The sequence below is a fragment of the Pipra filicauda genome, unplaced genomic scaffold (genome assembly GCF_003945595.2).
Source record: "Pipra filicauda isolate LSUMZ 115617 unplaced genomic scaffold, ASM394559v2 scaffold137_size4652046_pilon, whole genome shotgun sequence".
In the NCBI taxonomy this organism is placed as follows: domain Eukaryota; kingdom Metazoa; phylum Chordata; class Aves; order Passeriformes; family Pipridae; genus Pipra; species Pipra filicauda.
In genome coordinates, this window is record NW_024103851.1 from 750,188 (window position 1) to 766,775 (window position 16,588).

Here is a 16,588-nt window from a genome sequence, read left to right on the forward strand (position 1 = left end):
CCTTCTCTTTCTATAGATAGGGTTTTTTTTCTTACTGGTACCAAAGATCTTGTAGCTTGACCTAATAAAGCATCAGTAGGAGGACCACAGAGAATACAGGTATAATTGCCACTTTTGAGTGCATCTCCAATAGCTTACTTCTGGGTTTTCAACAGACATTTCGTTCTCCAAATGTGTTTCTTTTAGAGCAAGTGTTACTAATTTTTACAAGCCCTTTTCCTTTCCCTTCAGAATTAGGAGCTATACCCCATAGTGAATTTCCTCTATTTTTAATTGAATTTTTGGTAATATTTTGAAACTGGATACAATTTGCTTCTGACTAACACTCAGGCAACAGTACGACTCCTATACTTAATGAAAAAGGAAATAAATCATGTGCACACAGAATTACAGACAATGGAGTGCCCTTAAGTCAGTGTACTCCTTCCCATGTCCATTAAGGTTTACCTTCTATGGTACATATTCCTCTTCATTCTTTGTTCTTTTTTTGTTTTAAATGTCAGTAACAGTAAAGAAAATGTATTGGAAAATTCAATGTTCTCTTTTCTGCTGCACACAGACACTTGCTTTAGTGCTTGCAAGAAAGTAAAGAGATTAAGCTCCTTCACTTTATTTTTTGAGAAACTTCTAGATACATATTCTGTGGCTAACATCTTCATCTCAACAAGAGATTTATGTTGTACAAAAAGGAAAGCACTTTTCAAAACTTCATTCATTTTTTTTTTCTGTGGATAGAGATTTGTCATATCTAATAGATCCTCACTCAAAAGCTGAAGTTACTACAGCAAGACTCATGCCCCCATATATACATTCCTAAACTGACATTACCATGCATTTGATGTTTTATTTGCTTGCACATAGTACCAGATTTCGGTCTGCACCTGTTTTTCTTTGGGACATCAATCTATCTCCAGTATTGTACTGTTGTATAAAATGTGTTGCTGAACTGGCATATTGGCACGTTATAACATCAGAGACATTACTGAAAATTATCACAGAAAGTCACCATTAGTTTGCCTGGTCTCATCTATGTGACATTCAAATTATTTGAATGAAATAAGCAAGACTTTAAACATGACGAAAAAAAGCATAAACCTCAAAGAGTTAATGAGCAATGCTGATTGACTCCCTTCAACTCTGTCAGTTGTATAAAGGGATTATGAATTCAGCTGTGTTTCTGTGCTCATAGTGGAAGAGAGCAGATGAAATAATAAAGAATTTCAGTCATGTATTAAATACTAGAGAGAGGCTTATAATTGTCTGCCATCTACTTTTTTTTTTACTTGCTACAGCACCACTTCCTTTCTTCGCTCACGTTTATAAATTTTGCATATCTGCATTCTTTCCTCATCTATTGACTTATAAGTTTTCCAGATTTAACAATCCAAAGCATGAGGGTTGTTAAATATATAAATATATAAATATATAAATATATAAATAATATATAAATATATAAATATATAAATATATAAATATACAACCCGTTCAAATTCTCTTATTTCCATTTAATGTGTTTATCATTATTTTGTAGGATTGACCTCTGATGATACAGGAAGATAAATGCTGAAGATACGCAAAAATCATATTATACTCTGAGTTACATTGAATTTCCTTTATGTTCTCCTCATGGATTTGTATTGGGCCTTACAGTAAAGTTATGATCATGGAATTATGTCTTAAAGGGTTGGAATGGACCTTAAAGATCATCTAGTCCCAACCCTCCCTGACATGGGCAGGGACGCCTTGCACTGGATCAGGTTGCTCAGGGCCTTATCCAACCTGACCTTGAACACTGCCAGGGATAGGGCATCCATAGACACCCTGGGCAACCTGTTCTGGTGTCTAAATACCCTCACAGTAAAAAATGTCTTCCTAATATCTAACCTAAATTTCCCTTCTTTCAAATTGTACCCAATTGTACCCTGTCCTACCACTACAGTTCCTGACGATGAATCCCTCTCTGGCTTTCTGATAGACTCCCTCAGATACTGGAAGGTTGCTATGAGGGAGCCCTGAAATAGTGCCACTGCTGTCCAATGTGGCAGCTGATGTGGGCAGGGAATCACAGAATCAGAATATGATGAGTTGGAAGGGACCCACAAAGATCAACGAGTCCAACTCCTGGCCCTGCACAAGACCATGAGAAGAAAGATCTCAATTTGCACTGAAAACATACTTTCCACAAGAAATGCAAATTTGATCATTCTGTCTTGTGGTCAAACATGCAAAAGAAAACCCCGAAAAACCACAAACAACAAATGAACAGCAAAATTAAAACCCTGACATACTAAAAATCTGATTAACATACAGAAATGTAAATAACAACCAAACATCATTGTTACTTATTGATAACTTAACAAGCTTCAGGCTTGGAAGAATTATGTCAGCAGGATCTTTTATTTTTTTAGGCAATAGATAACGAGTTGCCATTAGTTGGGTCTAATTTATTTGTCACGTGACACCTAACAACTCAATTTTGGTTTAGCTGAACAGAGTTGAATTTGAGCTACAGAAAAAAAAAATGTGACCTCTTTCTATTTGATCATACTTGCAATTATGATAGTTCAAGTGCTTTTGAATTCCCAGTGACACTACCTAGAAAGTCTGGCCATGACTATAACAGCTGTTAGTTACTAATTCACACAATTATAACAATGAATAACTTGATGAAAAATGTAGTCACACCCCCCAATGGCCTTTAAGAAGGGAAGATTCACAGAAGAGCCCAGCACATGCAAAACAAAAGAATAGATTTTTTCTCTTTTGCTTGACTTCCCTCCTCCTTCCACCACCTCTAATTCTACAGAATTTTAGACCAACACAACTTCTCAAAACTAATGAATTCTACTCCAGACTCTGTACAGAGTGTGTTTTGTACAGAAAGGGAGGACTTTCTATATGCCATAGACTGGTGTCCCATAGGAAACTTACTGCATATTCCATTCATCTTGCTTGTCAGAAAAAGCAGTACATAGTGGATTGACAGATGCTTGCTGCACACTTTTCTTCTCAATGAAAATTTAACATTCATACTAAAAACTCTCCCACCCTTGAGCCAGTGAAAAGAAGAGGGAAAATAGACAAAATTAAAAAGAAATGCCACAAAATAGAAATAAGTCAAAATTACGTCTCGGATGAAATATTTCCTCTGGACACCAGGCAGCTATTAGGTGGTTTAGTGAAAGCTTAAGATGCCTCACAAAAGCTCTTTATTTCCAACAGTGCAAATGAGGTTAACGGACTCATTTTCACTTTGTGATTCACTTTCTCTGCTCTGCTTTTTTGTTTTATGCAGATAATTGGAAACAACAAAGAAACATCATTCTTTAGAGCTTAGTAGGGAAGGGAAGTTCACTTGTTTCCAAAATTCAAGACAAGAAAAGGAAGGAAAATAAAAGCAGTAGGGAGAGAAGAATAGTTATACAGAAGGGTAATAGGCAATTATCACCCACCCTCCCACATACACCAGCACACATTCACACAATCTACAGAAATGCCTGATCTTAACACAGCTTCCCCTAACATTTTAGGCTTGAATAAAACATCACTTCTGTCTACCCCTTCAGAGGATCTGAGTAGAACTGGGAGACAGCACTGGAGAGGCACAAAGCAAGGGGAAAAAAAGGACTATAACTATAATGAACATAATATTCTCTGACAGAGAAATAAAGAATATTCATATGATTTCCTCATGATTTACTTATGATTTTTCAAAACTAGAAAAGTTAGTTCTATGGGTAGAAGACACAAAATATTCTGTTTCCCACATCTCCTTTTTCAAATACTGCTGTACATGTTGCAAAAATCTGAGTTTGCTGGTCAATGACAAGCATTTGTATTCAAATGAATGACTAAGTAAGGAATAACCAGAACAAATTTAGGAACCGGTTTCGAGGGAAACTGAGAGAATGACCATCAGGTTTTCCTTCTCTAAAAGCCTTTCTCAAAATGGTAGCTGGAGGTTGCTGCTAGAGAGGGTGGTTGACCAACCAGGCCCAGTATACCCCTCGATGTCCAAACAAGCTATTCCTTTGTTCATGCCATCCAGTCATTGAACACAGTGTTCAGCTGGCCCTTACTGTACCCGTTTGCATGCACAGAGGGATGGAGCACTCCGACTCACAGGTTTGTTCCTGTCTGTGCCAAAATTTTTAACACCAGGAATAAACACACAACCACCTTATGCCTCTGCATTCCAGTTATAATGGACTGAGTCATGATCAAGTTCTAATAAAAATACTGTGAGTAAAATTAAGGACTTATACAGACATCACTGCAAACCTATTTGTGTATAAATCAGCTTAATAGTTGTGATTTGCCTATAATATTTTATCGTTACATTAGGCATACTAATGTTCAATTTATCCACTCAATCTTTAATCCATTCCCAATTTTGATAGATTGTCTGTTTTATTATGAAACTAATATGGGATGTTGCCCAGGAAAAGTCATGAAAAAATACATGAAAATGATAATTTTTCTAAAAAACAGATATTGTCTCTAAAATTCAGATTTAAATGTGTTACTTCTCTTACAGTAAAATCTGTAGTTAATTTCACAGAAAAAATATATCTTGTGTTCTCCTTACTAGTATGAGGCAGTACCCATTTCACTGTAATTATTTTTCTTTTTCCATTTTCCAATATATTTTTGAGAAAATATTGTACTGCACTGCTGAAATGCAACTTTTAAATCTTTTCTTCGGCAAAAAAACCAACATTGCTTGTAGTATATATTTGCTATATTGACACTAGGAGACAGGAATAAAAAGCGGTACATTTCTTTTGGAATCAGGGAAAGGGAAAGTTTGGAGAACAGAACATTTGCATACATATAGTATTTCCTTCAAAGATGAAAATAGGAATATTTCAGTTGGAAGAGAGTTCATAGCATTCTAGAAGTTCTGTACAACTTCTCCAAACACAAAATCAATAGACCGAGCCTTCTCAGTATTTTGAAAGATTAAGTAATATAGCTGCCATTTTTAAAACTCATCATTTAACTTCTGCACCTGTTACATTTTCATAATACAAAGACTTAATAGTCTAAGTATCTAACTATTGCATTCAGTTCGCTAGAAAAGAAATCAATTAGATTCACTTTCACAATGAAATGTATCAACATCAAGGAATTGATAATTCTTTCTCCAAGTCATCTAACAGTATGCAGAAAACCAAACATACTGTTCTCTGAATTTGAGGCAGTTTCCTGACATATTACAGGTATTTGCAGAAAAGAAGTATTGGATGCTATCTTATCTGAACTTATTCCTAATGAAACTAATGAAAACATTTTCTTCGATGACTGCCTGGCCCAAATGTTTGAGGTTCCTCGCTATTCTCACCTCTACATACTCTTCTTGCAAATATTATTTATTAAAAGGCATAACTTGGACTGCTTGTAGAGAAAAATAAGGAGGAATACAGAGGGAGCAGAACAAAAATACCTTTGCCTTATAAGATGCAGATCATGAATATGAAGATCAGGCTTTAACATGCATCAAAAAGATAGGGTTGAAGTTGCAAGCAATCTCTAATTAATAGATAAATATATATCAAAATAACTAATATGTATATAGCAATATTCATGTGGGAACATACTAAAATACATGGGTTCTATAAATTAAGCTTCTGCAGATTCATAGCTTCAGACAGTTAAAGTGCAATAAGTATAGCTTTGCAAATGCAGACTTATTTTGAAATAAAATTGGCCATGAAAGTTAGAACAGCTCTATTCTTTTCATATACCTTTAGAAGACCTTCCAGAGGATAAAAGATAATAAAGAAAAACAAATGCCCCATAGTTTATGCAACAGGAACATGCATTTGGATGAACAGATGTGAGAACGAGATTTCAGGGAATTCATGATTGACTTTCATATCCCCCTAGAACAATATCTACGTGCACACCTTTTTTATTTTAAGGAAGGATAATGGAATTGGAAAGTACAGGTCAACAATCACAACTCAAGCAGATTTCACAGTCCAACTGAAATGACAACAAATCACTCTGACTTTTGACTGAGAAAGGGTATAAAACTACTTGGAGGAACTAGACAATCTATCCCTCACAACCAAAGAGTCAGAGGCAAAAGACATTTCAGAAGAAATCAATCAATCTCACTCTCTCCAGAAATGTAATAATGATCTGGGGATTTTACCTATCAAAATTAGTAGAATTTAACACTGGATGTATTATGTATGGCATTTCTTTTCATTTTCTCCTATGTGTGCTTAATAACTTCATTTAATTAGCATGTCCTAGGCTGTTTTGACAAATTGAAGGTACTATGTTTTGACAACTAAATAAATTTCATGCTTTAGCATGTGGCAACTGGCTATGCCAGAACTCTTATTTGAGGCAATATGCTAAAAAAAACCAGTATTAGCTGAATTAAGGATATCGGAAAAGATGCATCTTGCAGCAACAGGAAGTTTAACTATCATGACAGACTAACTTTAGTTTGATAACAATGAAATGAAAATAACATTGAAAATATTTTTCCTTTTCTACTTAGGGCACTTCATATACCACTAAATTTTCCTTCCCTTGGGTGATGTTATGACTATCTATAGTATCACATTTATATTTTCTTTTTATTAGATATGCAACTTGTAAATTTGAAAAAAGATCGAGTTTCAGCACTGAAAAATTCTACTTTTAAAATTTGTGTTTTCTGTCTGAAGCCTTCATGTACAACCTCACAGGTGGTACACTGCAAAAGTGCAACTTGCAACTTTTTTATGTCAACATTTGAGCTTGCTGAGAATTCTGCTAGAACAAAGATTGTAGGTCACTGCTTAATTGGATGTTTTATAAAAAGACTGGCTAACAGTATGAAAAGTAGTACTTACATTGGAATTAAAAAACCCTTAATGACCTTCCCCTATAAGATAGTAAGTAGTGTATCAAAAATATCTTTGGCATGCTAATGCACTTTTTAATAGAGAAAATTAAATATGAATTTAAAAAAAATCCAAGAGTTTTGAAAGTCTTTTTTTGATTTTCATAAATTCTAACATAGAAGAGCAAGAAGAATAAACATTCAAGGTACAATTTTCAAGATCTCTTTTTACTACATGGACTGTCAAAAGGCAGAAATACTGAACAATCCAAGGCTTCAACTTCAAGCTATGCAAGCTTCTTAATTACCCACAATCATGATAGATTTTAAAAATCAGCAAAAGGTTAATACTTGTCCTGAACAATGATTTTTTTGAAAAATCATCCCAAGTTAGATTGACCATTGTAGAGAACTTCTCAGTGTTTCTTTTGTAAGGATGAGAAGATATAAAAAGATTCTTAAAAATGAAATCGTTTGGTAGGTTACTCTTTGATGAGCAGCACCTAGGCATTTAACCCATAATAAAATCCACATGAATAAATTACATCCTGAGCTCCATTTGACCTATTATATAGGTTAAAAGACACAGCACTTTAAGTACATATTTGTTTCAATATTTTTTTTACCTCCAAAGAAATATTTATCACCAGTCTTAACTTGTAGAGGACTGTTTGTTCGAACAGCTGAAGCTTCATCTCCATCGATGGTGAGGACAGCAAAATTTTCCTTAGCTAGGAATCGAACTTCATGCCACTGCCCATCATTGAGACCAGAGCCTATGAAGAACACAAAAACATTGCAACATTTTAGTTAGTCCAGCATTTATCTCTAAGTGTTTTGTGGGTGTCTCTCCCAGGCTCATTACATAAGGTTTAATAAAGGCTATTGCAGAAATGAAATCATTTTACTGTGATAACAAAGCATTGTTATTAAAGTAACTATTACCAAAAACTCCACATTATATCATAAATACAAGACTTGTAACTACCAAAGTGTCCATACTGTCAGGCATAATTGTATCTAACCACAGATGTTGTCACTCACCTTTCCCATCAAAAGGCCATATTCTACATTTCATTAATAAAGAATATGTCTTAACTGCTTCTATGATCAAGTTTAGAAGGAAAATATATTGATTCATCCATTTAACTATAGTGAGTAACAAGCCCAAAGGGTACATTATGCTCATGTTAGATATATATCAAGCTAGGTACTTCCAAGAAAAGGGAAAGGAAAAATAGGAGGGGAAAACATGCACATAGATGGTGAGTTCTCAGCTAATCCTAATCTCAGCTAATTGGGATGTGGGGCTACTCACAGAAGATGAAGACATTATCACAGAGGCACCGCAAAACCAGGAAACCTCTGCCAAACCCTACAATCTTAGGGGAGCACCATCCTCCCCATACTGACAGCAGTAAAGCAGATGGATTTGTTCATTCATTCAGATCTTTTTAAAAAAAACCCCTGACTTCATTCACTTCTTATATTGTCTCCAGCATCTGGCAGGAAGCCAGTTTGTCTGGCAAGTTAAGAACCGCAAAAGGGTACTAGTTTGTTCAAGTCATTACCGTGCAGAGAGGTCATGTTGGGTCAACGAGTAAGTAGCAAATGCTCTAGTAAAAACAAATTCCAAGTTATAGAGCCTCTAACAAGTGACATTTTCTCCACCTACATAAAGGTGCTAGGTCACCCTAGCAAAATATCATTTGCTAAAATAAATCACAATGCAATATAATGAGCTGTTTCTAAAATTAAATGGGATGTACAATATCAGGAGAACCATAATGGAAGATAAACTTTTAAAATATTCAAAAGAATATTACCTTCTATGAAAAAAAAATAATAGTCATGGCAAACAGATACACATAAACATTAAATTAATATTTTTTCCCCTGAAGTTTTCACATCTTTGTTTAAGATATCAGACCAAGTCCTGAAATAACATGGGGTGTTATACTCAATATTCTTGGAATATTCATTACTATGAATAAAAGTGGTAGAAGACTCTTAAAAAATGTATCAGTAAGAAATGTTTCTACCAAACCTGGTTCAACCTAGGGTAAGAATAGATGAAAGACCTAATATACTAAACATGAAAGAAGTTTTCTTTCTGTTTGTAAGCTATTTTTCTTTCATTTTCATTACATTTGAAAAAGAAAAAACAGAAAAAAACCCATAATTATAACCAGGAAAAAACTAATTTCTATTGATAATAAACTGAGAAAGTAAAAGAAGACACAGCTTTGTATAGACTTCCAAACCAAAATTGTTACAGCATGTGTTACTACAACTGAAATTTATAAGAACATACTTAAAATCCCACTTTTCCAGTCTAAGATGACCTAATATTAAAAAATTATTTCATTTTTTTTATCAAGGTATTCAGTACTGCTGTGAACTGAACAACAATGACTAGAGACTCCTGGACAAAATTAAGAATTTGCCATTAAAACACAAGGGCCAAAAGCAGTGGCATGAGTTGTTCAACCACAGAGGGTTGAACTAAAAAACTCTCTGGAAAGGGGGATATTGCAGATACCAAGACACAACAGGATATGAAACAAGAGGGTGTCAGTCTACCTTGTGCTACCATTTGTATGGTATCAAAGGAGAAGGTTTTGCACATTAACAAACTGTGACTAGAGAAATCATGTCACATCTCCAGGGATTCTTCCAAATGCGTCCACTTCCTATGAACATTTCACACATCACTGGTTTTCTCTTGCCTCTGGATAGAAATTGCAGTTGTATGTGATGTATTTATGTGGCAAATGTCTCTCAAAGTTTTCACAGCAGTAACTTCCAAATACACTGCTGTTCTGGCTTTGATAATTTTTTTTTGAGAATCTTCACCAATTAGACAATTACAGACTCTTCAGTATATTCACACAAAATAATTAGTAGTTTGTCTTCCTCTTAGCTACATGTATTAACTATCCTTATGGAAATTTGCAGTATGACAGTAACATTCCCACCTATTCTGGCTCCAAGTTGTCACAAAAATGTTTCTGTCATTTTGTGTTTGCTTAGAAAACTTTTTACTGCTACATTTTTTTTCCTGCTGAGTTTAAAGATAAATGGTAATGAGTATTGGCCACTATCACTCAGCAAGTACTCACTGTTCCCAACTAGTGTAACTGAGAGAACCTTTTATGTCTGCCACTGTTTTTAACTGCTTTTTATTTATAAGTTTTAGCTGCAGTACTGTCAACCCTTCTTTTTTATGAAATAACGTTTTGTTTCAGGGACTTAAATTATTATCGAGATACATGATATATTCAATATATATATTATAGGGGATAATTCTGTACAGCTGCATGAGCTGTTTTTATTGTAATATTTTATTAGATGCCTCATGTGTGTTGAGAGATTATTTTTGCTTGGATTTAAAGTCAAGCTTAGCTGATATCTTTCTGTAAACCAAGACTCAATATTAAGAGTAGAACATGGCTCCTTATAATAAAAGAATTTTCAGCTGGAAAGTTTAGCATGGACACTATGCCAAATGCACAATGGTGATCTCTCATTGCAGTTTTATTTCCCTTATCTGAGCTGATACATATATTTATTTGCTTTTTGGTATACAAATTGAAAAAAAAAGAAAGACATACTGCTGCCACCAGAAACTCCCTACTGAGCTCTGGAAAAGATTGTTTCATATGCAAATTAAATATGTTAATAAAATGTATTCTCTCTATCTAGGATTTCTATTTAAATGACATTAAAAGTAGGACTCTTGAGTTAGGCACTTCGAACAAGAAGAAACAGATGTTTTGCTTCTTATAGACATGGAAGAAGAACTAGATTAACTAATACAAAAAAAGTACAAGAGTTTAATACATAATGGAGAACTTAGAAAGATAACATCTAGCTGAGTTTTGCCTTGAGGAAAATTACAGTAGCAAAAATCTCAAATTCTTCTACAGTTAACCTTGTGTGATCAAATCTTCCACTGAAAGGTACTGACCTATGCTGTGGTTATAAATGAATTCTAGATTATACCGTCCGCTGATATACACGCACAAAATTCTTCTGAAGTTAACAGCATAACATCTGCTACATTAGAACATTGTCATAATTTTGATATAGGACTGTAACCTAAAATTCAGTGAAAATGTTTAAGAACAAAACAGGGAAAGAATAGTAGCATTAGCTCCATGACACACCAGAGCAATGTAAGGCTACGGGGTTGCATACGGTTCTTTAGTACCTACTGCTGCAGTAAATATTTTGTACTAGAATTTCTTGCCAATTCTTACTAGAAGATCAAACCCTCTATACTCAGGCTGAAGGCAGAGGGAGAAGAGGTTGGTTTGCCACTGCTTTGACTTTAGCCAGCCAGAACCATGTTTCGGGATGGTGTGGTAAGCACTGTTCCTGCCTAATCCCTCATTATTTCAGTACAACTTTGCACTAATATTTCTGACTATAAGAAAACAAACCAACAATATTTTGTTTGAAACATTCAGCTGTGTTCAAATATACAGCAATATGTCATTAATATTCAATCAGAAAAATAATAAAATCACCAGGATGTAATTACAAGAGCCATGCTTTTCTGTGTTTAGTTAATCATGTTTTTAGACTGGAAAAGCAAAATCACAGCTTTTCTATAGTAAAATTTTAGATATTTAGATTTATGCAATAAGTTAAGTATACAATCTGCTTGGGAGTTATGATTCAGAAAAGTCATTTCCATTTTAAATTTTATTCATTTTTAGCTATCTCAATGATCAATAAGCTAAGACAGTGGCAAATGCAGTTCTCAAAGATATTTTAATGATGGAAAACCTTGTTCTCCAACAAAACCAAAACATTATGACAAATTTTGCTTTCATATTTAAGCTCAGGGTTCTTTTTTAAGGTGAGTAGTTGGAAACATGCCACAATTTTGCCCCTTGGTGATATTTTATTTATACTGATTTTGATAATCCTTATCAAATCTGGTAATTTAACTTCTCTTTAACCTACATACACACTTCATAGAAGAAATCCTTGGATTTTTTTTCCAGAAAATGTTATAATTTTTTTCTTGTAAATTCTAAGAAATTCTAGAAACAGCATTATACTCATAAATATATGACATTTTATAGTTTTTACACCTGTCAGATCTCACTCTGTACTGAATTATTATTATTTCTATATGCTCAGTATCTTTAGATTTAGGTGGGCTAACAAGTACTTTCTTTTCCATATTATGGAACTTAAAGATACTTGTTTTATGGATATTATTCTGTCATATTTATCCACATATTTTCACTTTTTTAAGAAAGGCTTTCTGAATTTAAAACACTTTTATATCACTACAATTATTTATAACATTTACTATATCTTTATTATTTAGATGGATAAATTTGAAAAGAATAGTGCAGACAAACTACAGTACTTTGTCTTATCTTTGGACTAGTCAAATTCAGATATCCATAAAACCATAAAAGAGATAGTGCTTATTCTTTGCACATTCATGATGGTTAAATAATATATAAAAATAAAATAACTAGATGTTGCAGTCAGGGGAGGAAAGTGAACCTGTAACTTTCAATTTCATAACGTATTCAGTGAAAGAAGCATAGACTAATTCAAGTTCCCTACATTTTCTCGCTGGTGTCCAACTTGAACACTTTCACTTTGGTGTAAACAGCATACTTAATTGCAAACAAAACAGAACTTGGTGTGGAGGGTTATGTTGCTAAGAAAAAGCAGGTACAAAAAGCAGAAAAAAACTCCTTTGAACTGAAAGTAAATTGGCATTTTCTGACCAAGAGCAAAAACCAAATGTAACTTTGTTTTGATATTTGAGAAAACCTTCCCAGCCTTGGCTCTGAATCAACAAGAATATTTAAGAACATGCTTTAGTAGGAAATAAGGGTATAAAAGCTGTGCACATCTTTAAGTACTCTGCCAAACTGTCTCAGACATCCAAAGAGTTCTTTCAATGAACATTTTCTAGCAGTCATCAATGCATGATTGAGAGTTTGAAGCATATGATGGGAGAAGAGGTGATCGAGCTTTATCACCTTACTAGTGGTACACTAAAATAGCTTTATGTTGCTCATTTGGCAATACTTTTAAATCAGCACCTGTAACACTTCCATTATGTTCCTGTTTAGCAGAAATACAAAGCTCTAGGCATAAGATTTTCCGAAAGGAAAATCACATAGCAGCACTTTTCGTGTCTTAAGCCTATTATACAAAAAATTCTGTTTATAATTTTATCTTCGTTGTACATAGACCTCACACAATAAAGAGGAGAAACCTTGCACTTTTTCTTCTAAAAGCAATACAGCACTTTTTACAAGTATTTAGCTGAACCTGTGACTGTTGCAGAGGCATGAACTGCAGAAAAATCAAACTCACTGCTCCCCACTAGAAAAAACTACTAAATGTGGACCTTATCTAGCAAATACCAATGACCAATTGATTAATACTGTTTCGTGATCTATTTTTCATTACATTCATACTACATTACACTATTTATTTTTTCAACCTGGAATACTCCACTGCCAGAACCAAACTTACTTGAGAAGACTGATTTTCTTTGAATGAATGTCCATGCAGTGGTTGAGACTCTGTTAATGGCAAATTGAGGCTGTACTTAACCTTACAACAGACTGTAGCCAAAACAAAAGCATAGAGTTCTGCAGAGCAGAAGGCAGTTTTGTGCATAAACCAGACTCCTGTAGAGTTGGAGGTAGAGCTTTACGTGTAAACTACATTTTGGTTTTCGTTTGTTGTGTGTGAATAAAGCAAATCTCGCAGTTGTCCTACGTAGTGGACCTTGCTTTGTATTAGTAAAAGTCTCAGTGCCCGAGGACAGTATTTTCTTCAGAACAAACTAAGCCCAAACTCCAGTCTGGTGTGCAAATGACATTGTACAGACTTTCAGTTCTCAGCATGACCTGTTCTGCTCTGCAGAGCCACTCCTATTGTGCTGTGCTGCTTACTACTGCAGATATTGCCAGTTCTAAAATGTTGAAAGCATTTGCTGTGGACATTGTGATCTTGATTTGGAAAGAAAACAGCCTGTTCTCTTTTATCAAAAGCCTTAAAGAAAAAGTGATAAATCACCACCCTGCCATACTATTCTGCAAGGAAGAAGTTCAAAAGCCCCAAGAAGAATATATTTGGCCCAGCATTTGCATGTATTTGCTGGCACAGATTAATATTTCATTTAAGTAGCTGTATGCTTTTCAAAACCAGAAAGTTGAGAGAAAAAAAAAATGAAGTTTTTACTGTACCATAGTACCGTCTTAATGTAATGATAACTTCAATTGATTCACTTTATTAACTAAAAATATTTTTTAATAAAATCATAGAATCACTAAGAATGATAGAAAAGACCTCCAAGATCAAGTCCAATCTTTGACTGAACACTACCATGCCAACTAAACCATAACACTAAGTGCCATGTCCAGTTGTTTCTTGAACACTTCAAGGGATGGTGACTTCACCTCCTCCCTGGGTAGCCCATTCCAATGTTTAACCACGCTTTCAGTCAGAACATTCTCCCTGATGTCCAATCTGAACCTCCCCCAGCACAGCTTGAGGCTATGTCCTCTTGTCCTGTCAGTACAGGACAATATTATTGTTACATGTTATGTTTTCTATGTTAAGGGAACAGTAGCAGGTATCCATAAAATAAAATATATTCTGTCTCAAAGGGAGCCACAATTAAAATATTTGGCAGTGATTTGCTAAGAAAACCATAAAAACATAAAATGCAGGACTGCTTTGCATTTTACTGAATATTACCTTTCACAGACTGCTGTTGGACAATGCAGGTTACACCTCAAACTCAAGAAAACGTGTACTCTGATTCTGTCCATTAACTCTGTCCTAGGTTTTAAAAGCATGTTTCATGTGTTCATTTGTAAGCAAGTATCTAATGAAAGCAGCCTTTCATCAGAAAAGTTCTAAGAAGTAAAGAAACTTGAAGTGCCTCCAGCCCTTCTGTTTCCCTGCCAGTTCAATATGGCAGCATTCCCCCTCACCTACATCTTTCTCTAGGGCCTACCAAAGAGGAGTATGTACTCTAAATGACTAAACCTCACACTCTTGAAAAGGTATCAGACTATCCATTCTTCAGATATACAGTGCCGATTTTGCTGCTTCTTACCACAGCATTAGATGCATTTCAGTAAAGTTTACCCAGACCCTCAGAAAATGAGGAATGACTTCCTCATGCCCAATGAGAGAGGAAAGGCAGCTCTTTCTAGTACAGCTGCACAGTAGTGGATCGTTCAGCACAGCAGAGAGATCAAAGCTGAGCACTTCTGCAGTGCTGGGCCCTAGAAGTGCTACCTTTGAAATCCAGACTGAATCCTGTACCAGAGAGCCAGGAATAGAACAGCCCTGTCAATATGACTGATAGAACACTGGGAGAGCTGACGTGGGAGAAGCGCAGCGATATGTACCTCACGTGCAGGTGATATCTGTATCTGCTAGTTAGTAACAGAGAGATTAAGAGATCTGGAATTGTGATGTTATCAATACAACTCTAAAATCTTATTTCTCCAAAATAATAATAATAATAAAAATTATTAAAGATCCATGAAAATATATCTTTGTCCTTAAGCTACAGGGACTTTAGCTGGGGTTAATGCCACTGGAGAGGTAATACCAGCAGTTATCTAAGTAAAACCAGTCTGCTGAAGTCCTGAACCTACAGGTTCAGTACCAGCTGAGAATTTAGGTCAGCATATGGAAAACCCCTAAATTTTCAAGGAGTTGGCTTTCCCTCACACCTACCAGCCTGTGAGAACCCAAATCATTGTAATGGAAAGGCAGTAGCTTTTCCCAGTTACAACTGCTGCTAGATTTCATTATAAAAGAATTTGCTTCCAACTCAGTTTATATATACTGAACCCACTCATAATTACTGATTCTGTTCTGACAGTGAGGGAATCAACCTGCATTAAATTAATACCTCCTGAGCTTGAAGTAAATTTGTTTAACTGAACTGTTCACTCTTTTACTTTGAAATTTTGATCTTTGTTCAGTGTTCAGTGTTTGCCTCCCCCTTTATATGCAGAAAAACCCATGTATTTTTATAAGGTGTTCTAAATTTTATTCACAGTACCATCCCCTTAAAACATTGCATAATGGAAAAGTGTATGATGGACATAAAACATTTTAAAACAATAAAGACATAGCTAGGAAAATTATAAATACTGCATTCTTTATCTTGGACCTAAAATTACCTTGTTTTTACCTATCAAGTGCCTATTTTGTCACTTTGTGGTCATCCCAACTCAAACTGTTATCCCTTAATCACTAATTTCTAATGCTTACCTCAACATAATCATTGTCAAACCCAAAGCAGCATACTAATACCACCTCCTATGGCACAGAAATAGTTTACATAGCAGATATTTTGCAGAAGTCTTCCTATACATATGTATAAAGCATAGATATCTATGTCATTGAAGAGAATTTTTTGCTTTGGATTTAAACGTACACTTACAAAGATGTATTTTTTTCAGAAATAGAAATATTTTGAAAAATTATCTGAAATAATATTTATTGACATCATTTATCATATTTTACAGGTTTAAATGTGTGATGGGACAGTAAACGCAGGCAAATAAGCCTTTGTCTTAAAGTGGGCGTTCCAGGACTTAGAGAAACAAATTTTTCAACACCAGCATTGAATTTGTCCAATTGTGTTCTATGTGCAGCTAAACTAAAACCAGGGATCTGTGTAAAACAAAGAGACTAAGATTCACTAGTGAGAAAGAAATG

General features: G+C 34.8%; 1 protein-coding gene across 1 annotated transcript in view; it reads right to left on the reverse strand.

The window, feature by feature from the left end:
- The window catches only part of CNTNAP2 (contactin associated protein 2), a 1,021,678-nt gene that overhangs the window by 452,687 nt on the left and 552,403 nt on the right, over positions 1–16,588 (reverse strand). Inside the window, exon 9 of the mRNA XM_039378395.1 lies at positions 7,471–7,620. Within this exon, the coding sequence (XP_039234329.1) occupies positions 7,471–7,620 (150 nt within the window). The remainder of the gene's footprint in view (positions 1–7,470; positions 7,621–16,588) is intronic.